Here is an 18,900-nt window from a genome sequence, read left to right as displayed (position 1 = left end):
GTGAAAATTGAATGGTTTTCATTTAACCCCATATGACCTGGTGCATGCAGTTTTGGGGTTCAGTATGGAACCACTGGACTAGTTAGGCCAAGGCCTTCATACCTGTTAGCGGAAAAAAAGGCCACTACTTATAAGCTCCTGCATTTTAAGGTCTTCATTAAGAATTTTTGCCTTGATTTGTTAGTAATTTGTAATATGAGCAGATCATGGTCATAGATGCAGCAACAGCAGCAAAATTCCCATGTGTTGGGAACTCAGGTCTCAGTGATATGTTCTAGATCTACTGCAATTCTTACAAGTATCATCTTTCAGAAATACTGCATTTTTGCTGAGCCTGAATGTTTTCTACATGCTAGCTTGTCAAGTTGCTGGTTGTGGTTGCTCTTTGACTATATTCACAGACTGGGTTTCAGTACCTATATCCATCTTTGATGATCCTTCATTGGTCATCCTATCTGAAAAATAGTTCTTGCTGATCCTCAAATTATTGTTTATCTGATGTTGCTGGTGTATATTATTCTAATCACATTGTTCTTCAGCTTTCTTGATAGAAGGAATACTTATGTTCCTTGCATCTCAGGTGGTGTCACAGGTTCAAATCCAAGAACTAAATAGCCGTGTGAAGAAGTTGGAGTCAAATTTGCATCCATATGAAAGAGATTCATTTTGGGGTCCTTGATAAGAGACATAGGAATGCTTTTTGGTGTGGCAATTAACTACTGGATAGATGAAACATGATGCTACTGATTGGCCATGTATATATAAAAATTCATAACCCAATTCAACCATATGCACCCTGTTCTATTTTGCAAGTTTCCTTTGCGTTCTTGAAGCTTTTTCTTGGTCTTGTGATGGAATCTCATTGACTGAGCCATGTCTACTCATTCACTGAATCTTCATGCGGTTTGCTTAGAACATCCTTGGGTTTTACTAAAAACCCTAAGCAAACCAATGTCAAGAACTAGAACATGATGTGAAGATTCACATAGAAGAGATTATACACACATGGTTGGGTGGATGTTGAACGGCATAAAATTGTCAAAAGACAATCAATCAATTTGAATGCTCAGAGTATGTTTTCTCAAATTTCTTCTGATGTCGAGAAAAGGGAACAAAAAAAAAAAAGTACTTGACTGCTACGCTTAAATACGGAACCCATCATTTTAGTTAGATTAAAAGGAACTAAAGCACTTCAATTATTTTAGAATATGGGAAATTTTCTACCCAATCATCTATAATTAATGGTGTCTCTTGAGTTTCCTTATAAAACTCAAATTTTATTTATTTATTTTTAATATTATCCCTATAACTTAGGAGAAGAAAACAAAAAAAAATCATATAAAAGATGTAAGAATGGAAGAAGGTGAGTGGTTGTTATTAGTAATAGCCTAGCTACATTAGGGGTAGGGGCTGTCTCCTCGCCCTGAGTTTTTTGAAATTTCCTTTGTTATTTTCCAATTTTGTGAAAATTTTCCTTTTCATGTATGAAATATCAGGACTAGCCCATCCCTTTTTCAATTTCTTGAAAATTTATTTTTGGCCCTCTTTCTATGTGTGGAATATTAATATTTGAGCCCCCCAATTGGAAAGATTTTTTTACAATGGGAAGAAAATTGACTGTAAAAAAATCGACCCTCTCGATGTTAAATCTTGGCTCTATCATTGGTAGATGGTATAGGGAGATAAAGATGAATTGAATGTAGGATTTTTCATTCAAGGATATTTTCGTGTTTTTGAAAAGTTTAACTTGCTTACATTAACATTTAACTACGATTTTCTAATGAGAAGGGGTATCATTGATATATTTTCTCCTATAAGGGGTTTGACTGATAAATTGGATAATTTAAGTGGGTGGTATTAATTTTAGGGGATGACTCAAAAGATGACACTGAAAATTTTCCCTAAAAAACCACTATTTCTTATAAATTAGATTGAAATTTCATGATAGACGTGATTTTTAGCACAATGTTGGTAACTTTATTGATTTTCTCTCTTCTCAAGTAGGTATAGGATACCTCAACCATTGAGATGCCAAGAAGCTGGTTGAAAAGCATAAAACAAAAGCTCTTCAATTGAAAATTTGGATCAACTCCTCATGAGGGAAGAACAATTAGACCTATAAATAGATAGCTGAAATCCGCCTCCGAATTCGCATTCGTATTTGTTTAAGGGTATCCATATCCGAAAATTTTCTTATCGGAAAATATCCGTATCCGTTCGCTAAGCAACCGGATTCGGATAATTGCTTATCGGATCGGATAATATCCGGATAGAGTAAAGTATTTAACATTTTTTCTTTAAAAATATATGATAATCGGATTCGGATACCGATAATCGGATTTGGATAGCGGTATTCGGTAATCGGAAATTAAAAATTTATAATAAAAAATGTAAAAAAATGACAATTATCAATCAATAATCGTATATCTTATCGGATCGGATTATTATCGGATATCCGATAAAGTTTCGGATTTGGATTCGGATGTCTTCTCTAAATTTTTGCAGGATTCGGATTCGGATTTAGATAGCGGATTCGGATTCGGATACTGGTGTATCCGAGCCGAATCCGGTCCGTTTACAGGCCTAAGAACAATATGGTCTCCTAAGGTCTTTGAACCACGTGTGAAAAAAAAATTAGATAAAAAATCATAGTGAATCTCATGTGGACCCCATCATTTATTGTATGATTCAAAAACATCAATGAAGCACATTGTTCAAACGTAGTCCTTCTACACCTTTCTCCCTTGCCCCCAGTTCCCCTTTCCCATTCCTAAGGGGAAATCACGGTCTCTCTGAACCGGGTGTCGATAGAATCCGACTCGGAGGTTGGCTCGTGAGGGGTTGACCATTCAATTGGACCGGCTTCTGCGTGGGTTCTGAAAAAGTCCGCTTTGAAAGGCTTCAAAAATGCGTCACTTGCCTCGTATGTCTTCTGACTTTCCACTCTATAACATGTCACACATGTCAGACCAGCTCAACAGCAGCAGTTATCGTCTTTCTCCGACATGCAGATTATAAAACCTTTTCTTCATGATTCTAGATTATAGTCTACCAATTTCTCTCTAGGGTTCGTGTTTCACTTGGAGGTTTTGTATCGTTTGTTCGTAATTATCTTCGAAGAAGAATGGACAGAGATAAAGAAGAATTTCTGAAGGAGTTTGGTCACGATTATGGATATCCGAATGCGCAGAAAAAAATTGATGAAATCAGAGCTTCGGAATTCAAGAGATTAGATGGTTCGGTTATTGTTGTCTATTTAACTTTTAGAATTTTGAAACTTGTGAATTGATTAGTTCTAACTATTACTTGACCGGTAATTATAGGAGTTGTGTACTTGGATCATGCTGGAGCAACTCTGTATTCTGAGTCACAGATGGAAGCTATTTTCAATGACCTCACCTCTAAAACTTATGGGAATCCTCGTATCCATCTACTTGAATTTGTTTAATTATTGGTGGCCAAAAGAGCTGTTTTGAGTTTGTCTATGTATTTATGTTACCAATCCTCTGAATTTATATCAATGTTTTGAAAGTGGATTGATTCTTTTGTTACATTTCATCTGAGATACTTCGCCCTTTAGGGCAATTTGGTTTTGATGCTGTTCTCTTGCCAAGTTAAAAACATGTGACGTAATATTATTGCCAGAAGGTTATTTTTCCAGACCTTACAGACACCAATTCTGACAATTAGTTATTAAAAATATGAGCTAGATTTTCTATATTGAATTTCAGAGTCTAATTCAATGATGCACCCCCAATGTCATGCAGTCGCTATATTTACATGCATGTGTACCAGTCTTCTAGCAATTACTGTGCAGTCTCCTGACTTTGAGTGAGAATAGGCAGTTTTAGTGGGAAATACCATGACAATTGATGTCTTTAGATGACAATTGTGTATTATGACTTCCTGAAGCGTCAAAAACACATTTGACACAAATTACTGCCCTACTATTATTTTTTCAATCTTATAAAACTTTGTGGTTCAATTGTTTTTTTGTATTGTTAGGGTTTAGGGTTTAAGCCATTGCACCCTGAGTATCTAATTTTGAATACCCAGATCGTTGCGTCCAGCTAGTATTTATAGAACAATACTAGGTTCTATAGTTAATTGAACTTTCCCACAAAGGCCCATTACACGATTGGATCGTAACTAATCTGATGGCCTATAATAGAACATAAGATGGGTATAACTTGAATATCTTAACATAGTTGGATGTGACTCAAATACCTCAGCAATCTCCTCCTATGTTCTATATGGCTCCAGCATTAGTCCCAGAAATGTAATGTTCAAACTCAATACAGAATCATTCATAACTTTCCAAAGAGAATAGTATCCAATTTAATCCAAATGAACATTTTGAATCAAATCTAAACCCAATCTAATTAGAATTTTTTCCTAGAAGTGAATTACTTGTTCTCACAAAGAACAATACAATTGTTTTTTGCATCCTTGAACGATTTACTCATAAAGTGAATCGAGGTCCATCCTGACAGCTTTGATTGATTTTACTTGTTAAGTAAATCTTTCCGCCAAGCCCTAGAATTGGGTTTTTGCCATCTATTGCTAATTTATCAAATATGAATTTCATAATATGTGAATTCAATCATTTGCATAAATATCTAGTTCAACCAAAAGAACTTAGTACAACCCACATGATGGCTGAAAAATCATTTGCATTCTCATCAAGTTTCTATACAAGAACAAGATCTAAATGGTTTCTTTTACAAAGAACCATTCCATGTTTTTATTTGGAATGTTATGAATGATTTTGTATTGAGTTTGAACATTACATTTTTGGGACCAATGTTGGCGCCATATGTAGAGCATAGGAGGAGATTGTTGAGGTATTTGAGTCATACCCAACTATGTTGAGGTATTCAAGTTATACCCAACTTATGTTCTAATATAGGCCATTAGATTAGTTACGATCCAACGGTGTAATGGGCCTTTGTGGGAGAGTCCAATTAACTGTAAAATCTAGTGTTGTTCTATAAATACTAGTTGGACGCAACGGTCTGGGTATTCTAAACTAGATACTTAAGGTGTAATGTTTTAAGCAACCTTGTGCTTAAATCCTAAACCCTAACATGACTTTCAGAGATCAGAGCATTTTTTTTCCCATTGGGTATTCGAAAATAGGATTTTATGAATGCTTAGCATACATTTTACTTGGAGTGCTTTGCTGCATTCAGTTGGGAAGTTAATATTCTTTTTTCCTTCCTGGTATTTAATTGGTTTAACAACTTCTGGATTTTCCTTAATTCAAGACAAACATAGATAGCCAAAGTGATTCCAGCCTGGCTACTAGTGAAGTCGTAAGGGCCGCTCGCCAACAGGTGATTTGGGTGATGAAGTGTTGATTTGATATTATTACCTCTACTGTTATTTGTGTTACCTTGCTGAGGCCCTTATGTTGCCTCAGGTCCTTGATTACTGCAATGCACCCCCTGGAGAATACAAATGCATTTTCACTTCTGGAGCAACAGCAGCATTAAAGCTGGTTGGGGAGGCTTTCCCTTGGAGTAGAGATAGCAGTTTCATGTACACAATTGAGAACCACAACAGTGTTCTTGGAATCAGAGAGTATCCTCTTGTCATTTTTCACTTTTTTTCTATCATGTTAGTGCGCCACAATACATATACCATGCAGGCATGACAATATTCGTGATATTTCAACATATCTTCTTGTCTAATTGCTGGACCACAATACCATATCTAAGAGCTGATGTAGCTGAAAATTTTGAGATTCAATGATTACTATTGCGTGCTTGGATGGACAGAATTTGAAGTTAATCATTATGAACAGTGGAATTTATTGGAGGGCCATGATTAGAGAATTTTCAATGATGGAGACTATCCTATCTGTGACAATCTTGTCTGTTTAACCTTTTGCAGTCTATGAAAGAACTGAACGAATTTCTTTTTGACGGAAGAGTATGAAAGATTCCAATAAAAATGGGTTCCATAGACATACTGTGTTTCTCTTTTTTATTTTTTGGTCATGGTTGTCAAGGAGTCACCTAAGAGTCTAGGAGCCTTGTTCACCTTTCTGGTTACACTATGCATCTATATACTTTCCAAGTATTTGCATTGCCTGGCCTCCATGCAACTATATTTGCTGTAATGTTAGTGTATCAGAGCCTGTTTTCATACTAAACTGTTTCTAGATATGCGCTGAGTCAAGGAGCTGTAGCTTTTGCAGTAGACGTTGAAGAAGATCAGCATAAGAATGGAGTATCGAGGAAAGATGGATCCACTGTTAAGGTAGCACAGTACCCTGCACAAAGAAGAAATGCAGGCAGAGTACAGGATGAATCAACTGAAGGAAACTCTTCTGGTATGCACTTGAGGTTTTTTCTTATGTGAAGTTAAGATGATCTTTCCAAATTTTGCAAGTGAAGGAAAGTGAAGTGAAATTATTAAAAAATAAGACTTAAACTTCTGCAATCATGATTTTTGACTAACTAAAATTCTTACAAAACCTGGTAAATAAAATTTTAAAATCTGGGAATCTTTGTTTTCATTTTCAAAATTGAGTTGTTCAGTTTCAAAATAAAGTAGAACTTAGTATCTATATTTGGGATTAATTGAATTTAGTTACACAATTATTTTTTGTAATATTTTCAAATGTTCCCATTTATTTATTTATTTTAATTTCATGTTTACTAATACTAATATTAGCAGTGACATGGGCATTTCATCTAGTATCAACTGTTAGCAGATTGTATATTGAGTTTGAAGATCATCTTGTGGAATTCAAGATGCTAGAAGTTGCTGCTTGGAAAAGTCAGTGGGAAACATTCTAGTAGAGGGAAGCAATAAGCACAAAAAATTGTCTGCTACAGTCTAAAAGCCTTCGTACCTCAATAATTGTACAACAGTTCTTTTTGTTAATTTTCTGGATTCTTTTTACTAATTACTAAGGAAGTTATGCTGTCCCATTTAGCAGCTACTTCTTATAGTGATGCAGCCCCAATTTAACGAGGGTCACTTCTTCCATGATCTTTTAAGAGAATCAACTCATATGGCACCGACAAAGGGCTTTTTGAAATTTTGGTTAAGGGTATGGGGGTTATCTGTGATATGGGCTGTGATGGGATGGGATGGGATGATTTTACTAGTAAGGATGGATTTGGTTAGTGGCCTCTCAATTCCTGGTTGGATTAATTGAAATCAAATAGTATCAAGGATGTGTGGTGTCAGTTTTGGAGAGGATCTAAAATGGTGGGATGGGGCAGGTTCCTGAGATATGGGATGAAAAATTATTTGAGTGGGGCAAAACTCGGAGGGAATGTAGAAATAATATAAAGGTATGATTCCCCAAGGTTGGTTGGGATTGGATGGCTAAATTGGAAGATACAAATTTTTTCTTTTATCCTTTTTTTGGTTGGGGGGGGGGGGGGTTAGGAATACGAAAATTCAAGAAAATATTTATATCTTGAAATTGGACAGTCAGAATGGGGCCAGACTAGGATCTTAAGTCACTAGGATGATGTACCTAAAGTTTTTGACAGACCTGACCATGAATTTTGTTGTCATGAGAACTCAAAAGGTTCAAGAGGAGCAGAAATAAAGATATGATAGGAGAGGGGGATTGATGTGGGCTATCAGTAATACTTGAATGGAGCCCTGAGGGTGGAATATTCAAATGGAGAATGAAGGTTGAACTCTTTTCTTTCAACTGGTCGCAGGTGTCTAGGCTTGATTTCACCTAGAACCTTCCTAGGGTTTTGGATCTTCAAATTAATTAACAGAACCAGACCCATTACTTGGATCCTCCAACTGATTGATCGATTCAATATAAAACAAACACACAGTGCTCTGGGAAGCTTTATTACTGAATAATCAAAACTGCCTCTCCCATCGAGTGGATGGGTTTATTTACACAGCTAGGGGCTGGGTTTCCTACTTGGATTTGTATTCCCAGGCTCCCAACCCAATGCTACTAAAAGTGAACAACTATTAGGTCTTATTGTTTGACCTGTATAAAGGACTAATATAAAACTCCTAATTAAGCACAAACTTCTAGTAAAAGAATATACATACCAAATACAACCCTCACATGGGCAACATTTACAGTTCTTCCCCTGACCTATTAGTAGACTCAAAGAAGGAAGTTGAGATTTAAACTAAGCAATTAAAACCAAAAATAAAGCAATTGGAGAGCAACCCTAGGTTGCTGCCTTAGCCCTTCTGATGTAACCCAAGATTACTAAGACCAAGTGTAGGACCTTTTCTAAAAATCAGCAGGTCATTATAGGGCTGGAATCTTGCTGTTCATGTCTAGAATCTAGATCTGAATGGTCTGCAACTTAGATACCCCTGTATCTTGCTGTAAATTCTGAGAAGACAGTCTGAATTCAATTTCAGAACTTGGGGCTCTGCTTGTGGATGTCTGGAAGTGAGTTCAGGCCTTGAGAAGGGATCAGCCAGGCCTGAATTCAAGTCCTATGGTTGAAATGCTGTTTCTGTACCTCTGTCCTACAGTTGCAGATTGTAACTCAAGGTCTGGATTTGGTGTAGAAGCCTTAGGAAGGTCTGATCAGGTCTGAATTGATATCCTCTGGCCTTTATTCGAGTCTGTACTTGTTTTCTAATTTCAGATTGGATGTTATAAGGTTTAGGCTATGTTTAAGGAGTCCTAGTTGGAGTAGGACTCCCAAGTGGTTGGGTAAGGGTAGGAATGGGTTGGGAAGGTGTGATAAGGTTATGGGATGTGGAGCCTAAAAGGGCTTAGAGATCTAATGGTTGGATTACGAGTTGTTGGAGATTTACGGTTAAGGGTTTTTAATGGTGGCTCAAGGAAGAAGATGGCTTGCAGGTTTGGTGATGAAGATGTGGTGAAATTGTGATGAAGATGGTGGCTTGACGAATAATTTCATAAATTTCTAGAACTTAAAGACATTCTTCAGCCCAGGCTTTAGGGTTTCATCCCCATGACCCAAGCCTCTGATTTTAGTATAAACTTTGAATTGTCTTCATTACATACTCAATGGGCTATTTATAGCCTTACAACCTTAGAAATTTGACTAAGACTTAAACTGGGGAACCTTAACCATAAAGGATTCCCCTTACAAAGGACTCAGCTAATTAAAAACAAAAGGGCTCTTAAGAGGAACCCTAATTGGACTCTTACATAAGACATCTTGAACGAATCAAATTACTTGCAAACTGATGAGGCTAAGGTTGCTAGATTTAAAGGTGGATTAAGGTTTAACTTGGCTTCGATCATCATGTCACATAATTTGAAGTCATATGTAGAAGTGGTGTAAATGGCAAAATTAGTGGATGATAAAAACTTTAAGCAGATCTCCTTGAAAATTGGACTCTTAACTTCGAGTCTTACATTGACTGGGACTCTGTTATGACTCATAAAATACTAATTCAAATTTAAAAAAAAGATAAATCCATGACCCTTGGATTCGGGGGTTTCAAGCCCAAAAGGGCTAGGGAAATGGCCAAGATGTCCCTTGGGTATTTGGCTAGCTTTGGATTGGTTCTTTTGGGTTTGGGTTTTGGGCCCAATTATAGGGAGGCCAACCGTGGTTAGATCCACCTCCAGTTGGCCTTGGACTTGAGGGCAAGGCTTACAATATCGGTATCGAGTATCGTATCGGTCAGGTGATTTTAAGAGACGTATCGTCCTGTATCGAGATTGTATCGCTCCAGCTAATGTATTTTAGTGTAATTCAATGGAGAGGTGTATCGAGGTGTATCGTATTGGTTTGGTCAAATATGGATACGTATCGGCTTGTATTGCATGGTATCGTGGGATACTTTAAACCTTGCTAGAGGGCATGGATATTGCATCACATAGTTGTGAAGGCATTTTCTGAGCATCTAAACCCCTCTAATGGCCTTGGGTTGTTTAGATATCATGGCCTTATAGTTCATCATTAAGCACCATGGTAATTTTTAACAGAAATTTTGGTTACAATAATCTCTAAAGTGTGAATTTCAATGTTCATAATTGATTGTCAACTAGATTAACATTATAAGATATTTCTTGAGGACAAGAATATTGTTTTTGGATGAATAAATAATTCATTAACCAAAAGGAAAAAAGGGGGGTTATAGCAAGAGAGAAAAAGGCAGGAGCAAAAGCAAAAAATGAGAAGGAACTAGTTACTCCAGGCTAAGACCAAAGGGCCGAGGCAAGCATAAGAAATGAAATTAGTTGTCCCTATTTTTCTTCTCTTATTGGAAGACTTGAGTTCAACAATGAAGTCTTCGCCTAGATAGTTGCATCCTTTGGTAAGTCTCCTTGGCAACTTTCTAGATTGTGGAAGCATCAGGAAGAAGAAGATAGATTTCTGCAATACTTGGTTCAATGGAATTGAGAAGAAATCTCATAATCATGCACTCATCAGTCTGCCACTTGTCTTGTGCCATAACAGGAGAAGATGGCTAGATAGAAGTCCTGTGAAGATGGCTAGTAAGACCACGAGCACTAAACCGCAAGGGAAACTAATCGAGACCAGCAAAGATAATTGTTTCCATTAAGTTTAACAGTGGTCATCTGAAATGGGGAGAAATCATGTTCTCGGGGAATAGAAAAAATGGAGTATCCTCTATACCAGATGTACCAGAAGAGGTGGAGGTTACTAAATTAGCCGTTGCACAGAACCAAACAAAAAACTGATTCAAATAACCAGATCACAACATCAATAGGAACAAGGATCCCTTAACAGGAGAAAGTGCTCTCCACCAAGGGAGAATAGCCATAGAGGTAAGAAAAGATTTCAGAAGATGGAAAAGGGGCAAAAAGGAGACGCGATGGTGATTGCTGGGTATTAGGGGTGCCGGAGGTAGGAGGCGATAGCCCTAGATGGATTGCAAAAGGGTTGTGATACCTCAAGGGGCTATTGCTAGGAGAGAGGGTGTGGGGATGCTTGCAATGGTGGTGGCTGTTGTTGGGCTATGGGAGGTTGTGGTGATAGGTTTGCAATGGGAGGAAGAGGAGAAAGAAGGCGGCGGAAGGTGGAAGATGGCTCGCGATGTAGGGTTAGGGTTTCTTAGATCTGAGGATCAGATCTGTGGTTCTAATACCTTGTTGAATGATTTGAAAAATCCTGACTTGTGTCTAAGTGACATTGCGAGCCTTTATTTATATTAGTAACTTGCAAAGAAAGAAACAAATATTCATGGTGTGGGACTATTACAATGAAAATATCCTAACAAGACAACTCTACCCTTATTAATAGAACTACTAATACTATTGCCTTACGACAAGTACCTATCCCTTGCTAGAGAGCCATTAGCTTGAGAGAGCGTGGCATTCTTCTCTGATGAATCACATACATCTCTTTACTTGATATCCCAATTGAGAGTAGTGGTTTCAATGTTGATCATCTCTTTCGTTCATGATGTGCAATCTCAAACCCAGTACCCTCATTTATAATGCATTTGACATCAAGCATTGGTGCAAATCTGAAATGTTGCATTGCAATTGATAAAGGAATTCTCAGTTCTAGAGTCAACTAATGAAAGTTACATATCTCTGCTTTATACTATAGACAGTAACAAATGCGAGAATTTGTGTCGAAATCTTTTCTACAAGTAAGTAGTAACATTTATGCCCTGAAATCAACATCTCTAGTAACATAAAATGTAATGACCCCATATGCCAATCTTATCCTTAGTTCAGAGGGTTTGGGTCAAAGCCCATGGATCAATCTCACTAGCCCGGAAGTTAGTTTCATGCAGTAATTTCAAAATTACACATATTCGAAAACTGTGTTTAATGGACACTGTCCAACTGTATAAACTATCATTATTAGTTTAAAGGGAGCTGGGGTTGTCATGAACCATGTTTTATAATCTAACGTATCTGAAAAAGATTATTCAGGTCTAATTTTCTTTTGTTTGTTTCTTGTGCTGTCTGATTGTTGCAGGTGATGTTTACAACTTGTTTGCCTTTCCTTCAGAGTGTAATTTCTCTGGCGTGAAGTTCAGTCTTGATCTGGCAACGATTGTGAAGAATGATGCTAAACAAGTTCTAGGAAGCTCACCATATAGCAAGTATGAGAATTCATGGCTTCATTGAATACTTATACATTTGTTGTATTTCTGAATATAGTTTACAGTTTCTCTGTTATCCACCATCAAGATTTTTGTTAGCTAAGAAATTGTTTCCTAGACAATTGTGCTTTATTCACAGCTCCCAATGGGGGTATTTATAGTTTACGATATGAAGGAGAGACAATTCTGAGAAGGAAAGGAAAAAACAGAAATAACTAAAGGTGGGAGTCCTAGGATAGATTCCTACTATAATAAGGAAATAAAGAAAGAAACAAGGAAAGTGAAGAAATCCTGCTAGTGCAATCGCGAGAGTGGGATATCCTCCCTACAGTACCCCTGACAACACTCCCCTCAAGTTAGGCAAAGATATCAGACATGCCCAACTTGGTCAAATTGGATGGAATATACATCCAAGGACATCTGCTGTTTGATCTTCAGACTTCACAAATGGCATACAAATTATGACGCTTTCCAACTTTTTTTGACGAAATGCTTGTTAATCTCTACATGTTTGTCCTATCATGCTATACTGGATTATGAACAATGCTTATAGCTACTTTGTTGTCACAATAGAGAATCATAGGAAGAGAAACAGGCAAACTCTAAGGTCTTCAAGTAGACCGCACAGCCAAAATTAGAAACTAAGCAGCTAGGATTTGACTGGTCAAAGATTTGCATTCTTGTCAAAATTATGGAGCTGCAAGTTGGATCTTCATCAAGGCCAGCTGGTCTGGCTCGATCTAGACCTTCTTGGCTTGCTTGAGCTGGTGCAGTTCTGGCTCAGTAATTTGGTTTGATGGGGCTATGACAATATTCATGCGATAATTGTTTTGATCTGAACTTTTTCATGGTTTGGTCTATGTCAACTGGTATTTACAGTAAAATGGGGCCAGTGTCACACAAAGAGATTTTAGAAGCTGGTTAAGTGAGGTGGATTTCGGCTATCAAAAATTTGGGGTTGTGGATTAAGCTTTTGCAGACCAGGCAGTCTGGTGGTTCGTAAACAAATCAGGCTGGAAAGGCTGGCCACAGGTGCAAGGTTTGCCAAAAGAGGGCATTCAGGTTTTTTTTTTTTTTTTTTTGGGGGGGGGGGTGGGGGTGACGCAGGTTGGAGGGGCTAGGGCTCACACTTTCTCTTTCTATATTATTCGTACCAGACTTCTTTAATTTGATTAGACCAGCTTCTGTAATTTAATTCTTGAAATTTGTTTTCGTTGTATCAACATTGGTGCTGTATCCTTGTTCATTTTGGTACTGCAGTATATGTATTTATTAGTGTTTTTCTGTAAGGCAAGTTAGTGAAGTCTATCATTGTTATGTTCGTTCTTCATTCACCTTTTCTTGTTTGAGAAGCAGGGGGCACTGGATGGTCTTGGTTGATGCTGCAAAAGGATGTGCCACAGAACCACCAGATCTGTCTAAATTTCCAGTGGATTTTCTTGTCATTTCATTCTACAAGGTGACATAGTTGTTTACACCTATCATTTTCCTTCGTATAGAGGCTACTAGCTGTGGTCTGTGGGCTGGCATTTATTCCTCCTTTCGTTTTTGTGACAGATTTTTGGTTATCCATCTGGGCTTGGTGCTCTTATTGTTCGATCTGGTATGATTTGATATTATTTTCCCATAGATAATAAATACCCCTTATTTTGCATGTTTACTTATCTTATGTTCATGCTTTTGTTATTGATGACAATATGTTACTTATTGCAATTGTTGTTTGGTTAAACCTATGGTTCTGTATATGTAATTTGTAGTGTTGATTTACAGCTTGCTTTCTGTTCCCCGTGCACCAAACTTCAACATTGTTTAGATTGGCATGGAGCTATCCTTCTGGCCAGATGATGGTTTGACTGGTTTATTCATCTATCTGGCCTTGTTTGATAAGTTTGACCAAGTATTTAACCATTATGGTTGTTGTCTTAGTTATTTTTTGATACGTAAGGTAAAATTAATCTTAACTTATCTTGGTTTAATCATCTTCGTTGTCTCCTTGCCAAGATTCAAACAGATTTCTTTTCCTAAAATTTAAAAGAGAATAAATTTCAAAGAGATTTATATTAACTCTGTTTTTTACTGAATTGAGATCTAGAATTAAGTATTCATGAAATTTGTCTGCTCCATAGATGTTTTCCATAATGATTAAGCCTGTGTTTAGGGATTTGTATTCCTTGTTACTTATCTCCTTTTCTTTAATATGTTGGTTTTTATGAAAAAGATGATGGAAGGGCCGGGGCAAGGAGAGAGGCCGGGAGGGACCCAGAACCCCGGGGCCAAAAAAGAACCAGACCCAACGGACCCCAAGGAGACAAAAAAAAAGGGGAAGCATTAGAAAACAAAGCCCCCGGGGAGGGACACAGCAGGGGCGGGCCTCGGAGACCCAGGCCCCAACCCAAGCACAAAAGGAAAACATAGGAGGACCGTAAAGGACAAAAAAACCAAAAGCACAAACCAGTAAAAGAAATACAACCAAAACAACCCCACAGGGCAACAAGCCCCCGACCTAGTAGACCAAGAAGGAAGGAGAAAACAAGCAATAAAACCAAAAAAAAGCAAGGGAGCAACCAGGGCGCCAGCCCCGGAACCCAAGATACAGACCAAGGAGGACCCAAAACAGCAGGCAAAGGGGGAACGCTGTCAGCAGAATCAGACGAAGGGAACAGAACCCCGACGGAAACGAGAAGACAGCGAACAACAGAACGGGGCGCGGGATGCGGAAGGAGAGGCCGAGAGGATCAGCCAGGCCGAATCAAGCCAGGGAAAGGGACCTCGTCCAAGGCAGAGAACCAAGGCGGGGGGAAGCCAGGAAGGGACAGGGATGATATCCCGGCCATGAGTCTGTACGTCAATCAGATTGGATGATAAGGTTAGGCTATGAGGAGTCCAGGAGTAGGACTCCCAAGGGTGGGTAAGGGGTAGGAATGGGGGGAAGGGGATAAGGTAGGGAGTGGAGCCTAAAAGGGCTAGAGATCAAGGTGGATTAGAGGTTGGAGATTACGGTTAAGGGTTTAATGGTGGCTCAAGGAAGAAGATGGGCAGGGGGATGAAGATGTGGTGAAATGTGTGAAGATGGGGTGAGAATAATCATAAACAGAAAAAGCACCGCTAGGGTCACCCCACGACCCAAGCGATTTAGATAAACGAATGTCCATACAACTCAATGGGCTATTATAGCCAAACTAAAGGGAACCAACCATAAAGGATCCCACAAAGGACCACAAAAAAACAAAAGGGCTCAAGAGGAACCCTAAGGACTCTACATAAGACATCGAACGAATCAAAACGCAAACCGATGAGGCTAAGGTTGCTAGATTTAAAGGTGGATTAAGGCAACAGATCATCATGTCACATAATGAAGCAATGTAGAAGTGGTGTAAATGGCAAAATTAGTGGATGATAAAAACTAAAGACTCCGAAAATTGGACTCTTAACTAGTCTTACATTATGACTCAAAAATACTAATTCAAATTAAAAAAGATAAATCCATGACCCTGGATTCGGGGGTCCAAGCCCAAAAGGGCTACGGAAATGGCAAGATGTCCCGGGATGGCTAGCTTTGGATTGGTTCTTTGGGTTTGGGTTTTGGGCCCAAATAGGGAGGCCAACCGTGGTTAGATCACCCCAGTTGGCCTTGGACTTGAGGGCAAGGCTTACAATATCGCACGGTATCGTATCGGCGGGTGATTTTAAGAGACGTATCGTATCGAGATTGTATCGCTCCATAATGTATTTAGTGTAATTCAATGGAGAGGCGTATCGAGGTGTATCGACGGTTTGGTCAAATATGGATACGTATCGGCTTGTATTGCATGGTATCGTGGGATACTTTAAACCTCGCAGAGGGCATGGATATGCATCACATAGTTGTGAAGGCATTTCGAGCATCTAAACCCCTCCAATGGCCTGGGTTGTTTAGATATCATGGCCCCATAGTTCATCATTAAGCACCATGGTAATTTTTAACAGAAATTTTGGTTACAATAATCTCTAAAGTGTGAATTTCAATGTTCACAATTGATTGTCAACTAGATTAACATTATAAGATATTTCTTGAGGACAAGAATATTGTTTTTGGATGAATAAATAATTCATTAACCAAAAGGAAAAAAGGGGGTTATAGCAAGAGAAAAAAGGCGGAGCAAAAGCAAAAAATGAGAAGGAACTAGTTACTCCAGGCTAAGACCAAAGAGGCAAGCATAAGAAATGAAATTAGTTGTCCCTATTTTCTTCTCTTACCGGAAGACTCGAGTTCAACAATGAGTCTCGCCTAGATAGTTGCATCCTTGGTAAGTCTCCTTGGCAACTACAGATTGTGGAAGCATCGGGAAGAAGAAGATAGATTTATGCAATAGTTGGTTCAATGGAATTGAGAAGAAATCTCATAACCATGCACTCAATCGGCCACTTGTCTTGTGCCAACGAGGAGAAGATGGCTAGATAGAAGTCCGTGAAGATGGCTAGTAAGACCACGAGCACTAAACGCAGGGAAACTAATCGAGACCAGCAAAGATAATTGGTTCCATTAAGTTTAACAGCTGGTCATCCGAAATGGGGAGAAATCATGTTCTGGGAATAGAAAAATGGAGTATCCTCTATACCGGATGTACCGAGAAGAGGTGGAGGTTACTAAATTAGCCGTTGCCGAACCAAACAAAAAACTGATTCAAATAACCAGATCACAACATCAATAGGAACAAGGATCCCTAACGGGAGAAAGTGCTCTCCACCAAGGAGAATAGCCATAGAGGTAAGAAAAGATTTCAGAAGATGGAAAAGGGGCAAAAAGGAGACGCGATGGTGATTGTGGGTATTAGGGGTGCCGGAGGAGGTAGGAGGCGATAGCCCTAGATGGATTGCAAAAGGGTTGTGATACCTCAAGGGGCTATTGCTAGGAGAGAGGGTGTGGGGATGCTTGCAATGGTGGTGGCTGTTGTTGGGCTATGGGAGGTTGTGGTGATAGGTTTGCAATGGGAGGAAGAGGAGAAAGAAGGCGGCAGAAGGTGGAAGATGGCTCGCGATGTAGGGTTAGGGTTTCTTAGATCTGAGGATCAGATCTGTGGTTCTAATACCTTGTTGAATGATTTGAAAAATCTGACTTGTGTCTAAGTGACATTACGAGCCTTTATTTATATTAGTAACTTGCAAAGAAAGAAACAAATATTCATGGTGTGGGACTATTACAATGAAAATATCCTAACAAGACAACTCTACCCTTATTAATAGAACTACTAATACTATTGCCTTACGACAAGTACCTATCCCTTGCTAGAGAGCCATTAGCTTGAGAGAGCGTGGCATTCTTCTCTGATGAATCACATACATCTCTTTACTTGATATCCCAATTGAGAGTAGTGGTTCCAATGTTGATCATCTCTTTCGTTCATGATGTGCAATCTCAAACCCAGTACCCTCATTTATAATGCATTTGACATCAAGCATTGGTGCAAATCTGAAATGTTGCATTGCAATTTATAAAGGAATTCTCAGTTCTAGAGTCAACTAATGAAAGTTACATATCTCTGCTTTATACTATAGACAGTAACAAATGTGAGAATTTGTGTCGAAATCTTTTCTACTAGTAAGTAGTAACATTTATGCCCTGAAATCAACATCTCTAGTAACATAAAATGTAATGACCCCATATGCCAATCTTATCCTTAGTTCAGAGGGTTTGGGTCAAAGCCCATGGATCAATCTCACTAGCCCGGAAGTTAGTTTCATGCAGTAATTTCAAAATTACACATATTCGAAAACTGTGTTTAATGGACACTGTCCAACTGTATAAACTATCATTATTAGTTTAAAGGGAGCTGGGGTTGTCATGAACCATGTTTTATAATCTAACGTATCTGAAAAAGATTATTCAGGTCTAATTTTCTTTTGTTTGTTTCTTGTGCTGTCTGATTGTTGCAGGTGATGTTTACAACTTGTTTGCCTTTCCTTCAGAGTGTAATTTCTCTGGCGTGAAGTTCGGTCTTGATCTGGCAACGATTGTGAAGAATGATGCTAAACAAGTTCTAGGAAGCTCACCATATAGCAAGTATGAGAATTCATGGCTTCATTGAATACTTATACATGTGTTGTATTTCTGAATATAGTTTACAGTTTCTCTGTTATCCACCATCAAGATTTTTGTTAGCTAAGAAATTGTTTCCTAGACAATTGTGCTTTATTCACAGCTCCCAATGGGGGTATTTATAGTTTACGATATGAAGGAGAGACAATTCTGAGAAGGAAAGGAAAAAACAGAAATAACTAAAGGTGGGAAGTCCTAGGATAGATTCCTACTATAATAAGGAAATAAAGAAAGAAACAAGGAAAGTGAAGAAATCCTGCTAGTGCAATCGTGAGAGTGGGATATCCTCCCTACAGTACCCCTGACAACACTCCCCTCAAGTTAGGCAAAGATATCAGACATGCCCAACTTGGTCAAATTGGATGGAATATACATCCAAGGACATCTGCTGTTTGATCTTCAGACTTCACAAATGGCATACAAATTATGACGCTTTCCAACTTTTTTTGACGAAATGCTTGTTAATCTCTACATGTTTGTCCTATCATGCTATACTGGATTATGAACAATGCTTATAGCTACTTTGTTGTCACAATAGAGAATCATAGGAAGAGAAACAGGCAAACTCTAAGGTCTTCAAGTAGACCGCACAGCCAAAATTAGAAACTAAGCAGCTAGGATTTGACTGGTCAAAGATTTGCATTCTTGTCAAAATTATGGAGCTGCAAGTTGGATCTTCTTCAAGGCCAGCTGGTCTGGCTCGATCTAGACCTTCTTGGCTTGCTTGAGCTGGTGCAGTTCTGGCTCAGTAATTTGGTTTGATGGGGCTATGACAATATTCATGCGATAATTGTTTTGATCTG

General features: G+C 38.4%; 1 protein-coding gene across 1 annotated transcript in view; it reads left to right on the top strand.

Annotated features, from left to right (window-relative positions):
* The first annotated feature begins 2,837 nt into the window (after positions 1–2,837).
* Positions 2,838–18,900, top strand: part of ABA3 (molybdenum cofactor sulfurase (LOS5) (ABA3)) — a 90,446-nt gene continuing 74,383 nt past the window's right edge. The window contains exons 1-9 of the mRNA XM_089136021.1: positions 2,838–3,236; positions 3,324–3,422; positions 5,278–5,336; positions 5,423–5,583; positions 6,168–6,337; positions 11,895–12,021; positions 13,375–13,480; positions 13,579–13,624; positions 17,935–18,061. Coding sequence (XP_088992147.1) covers positions 3,125–3,236; positions 3,324–3,422; positions 5,278–5,336; positions 5,423–5,583; positions 6,168–6,337; positions 11,895–12,021; positions 13,375–13,480; positions 13,579–13,624; positions 17,935–18,061 — 1,007 coding nt within the window. The 5' untranslated portion in view covers positions 2,838–3,124. The remainder of the gene's footprint in view (positions 3,237–3,323; positions 3,423–5,277; positions 5,337–5,422; positions 5,584–6,167; positions 6,338–11,894; positions 12,022–13,374; positions 13,481–13,578; positions 13,625–17,934; positions 18,062–18,900) is intronic.

This window comes from Hakea prostrata, chromosome 9, assembly GCF_041222555.1.
Source record: "Hakea prostrata isolate BN-2017 chromosome 9, UWA_Hpros_2, whole genome shotgun sequence".
NCBI classification, from domain to species: domain Eukaryota; kingdom Viridiplantae; phylum Streptophyta; class Magnoliopsida; order Proteales; family Proteaceae; genus Hakea; species Hakea prostrata.
Note: the sequence above shows the minus strand (reverse complement) of the source record. Positions and strands in the feature narration are given on the sequence as shown.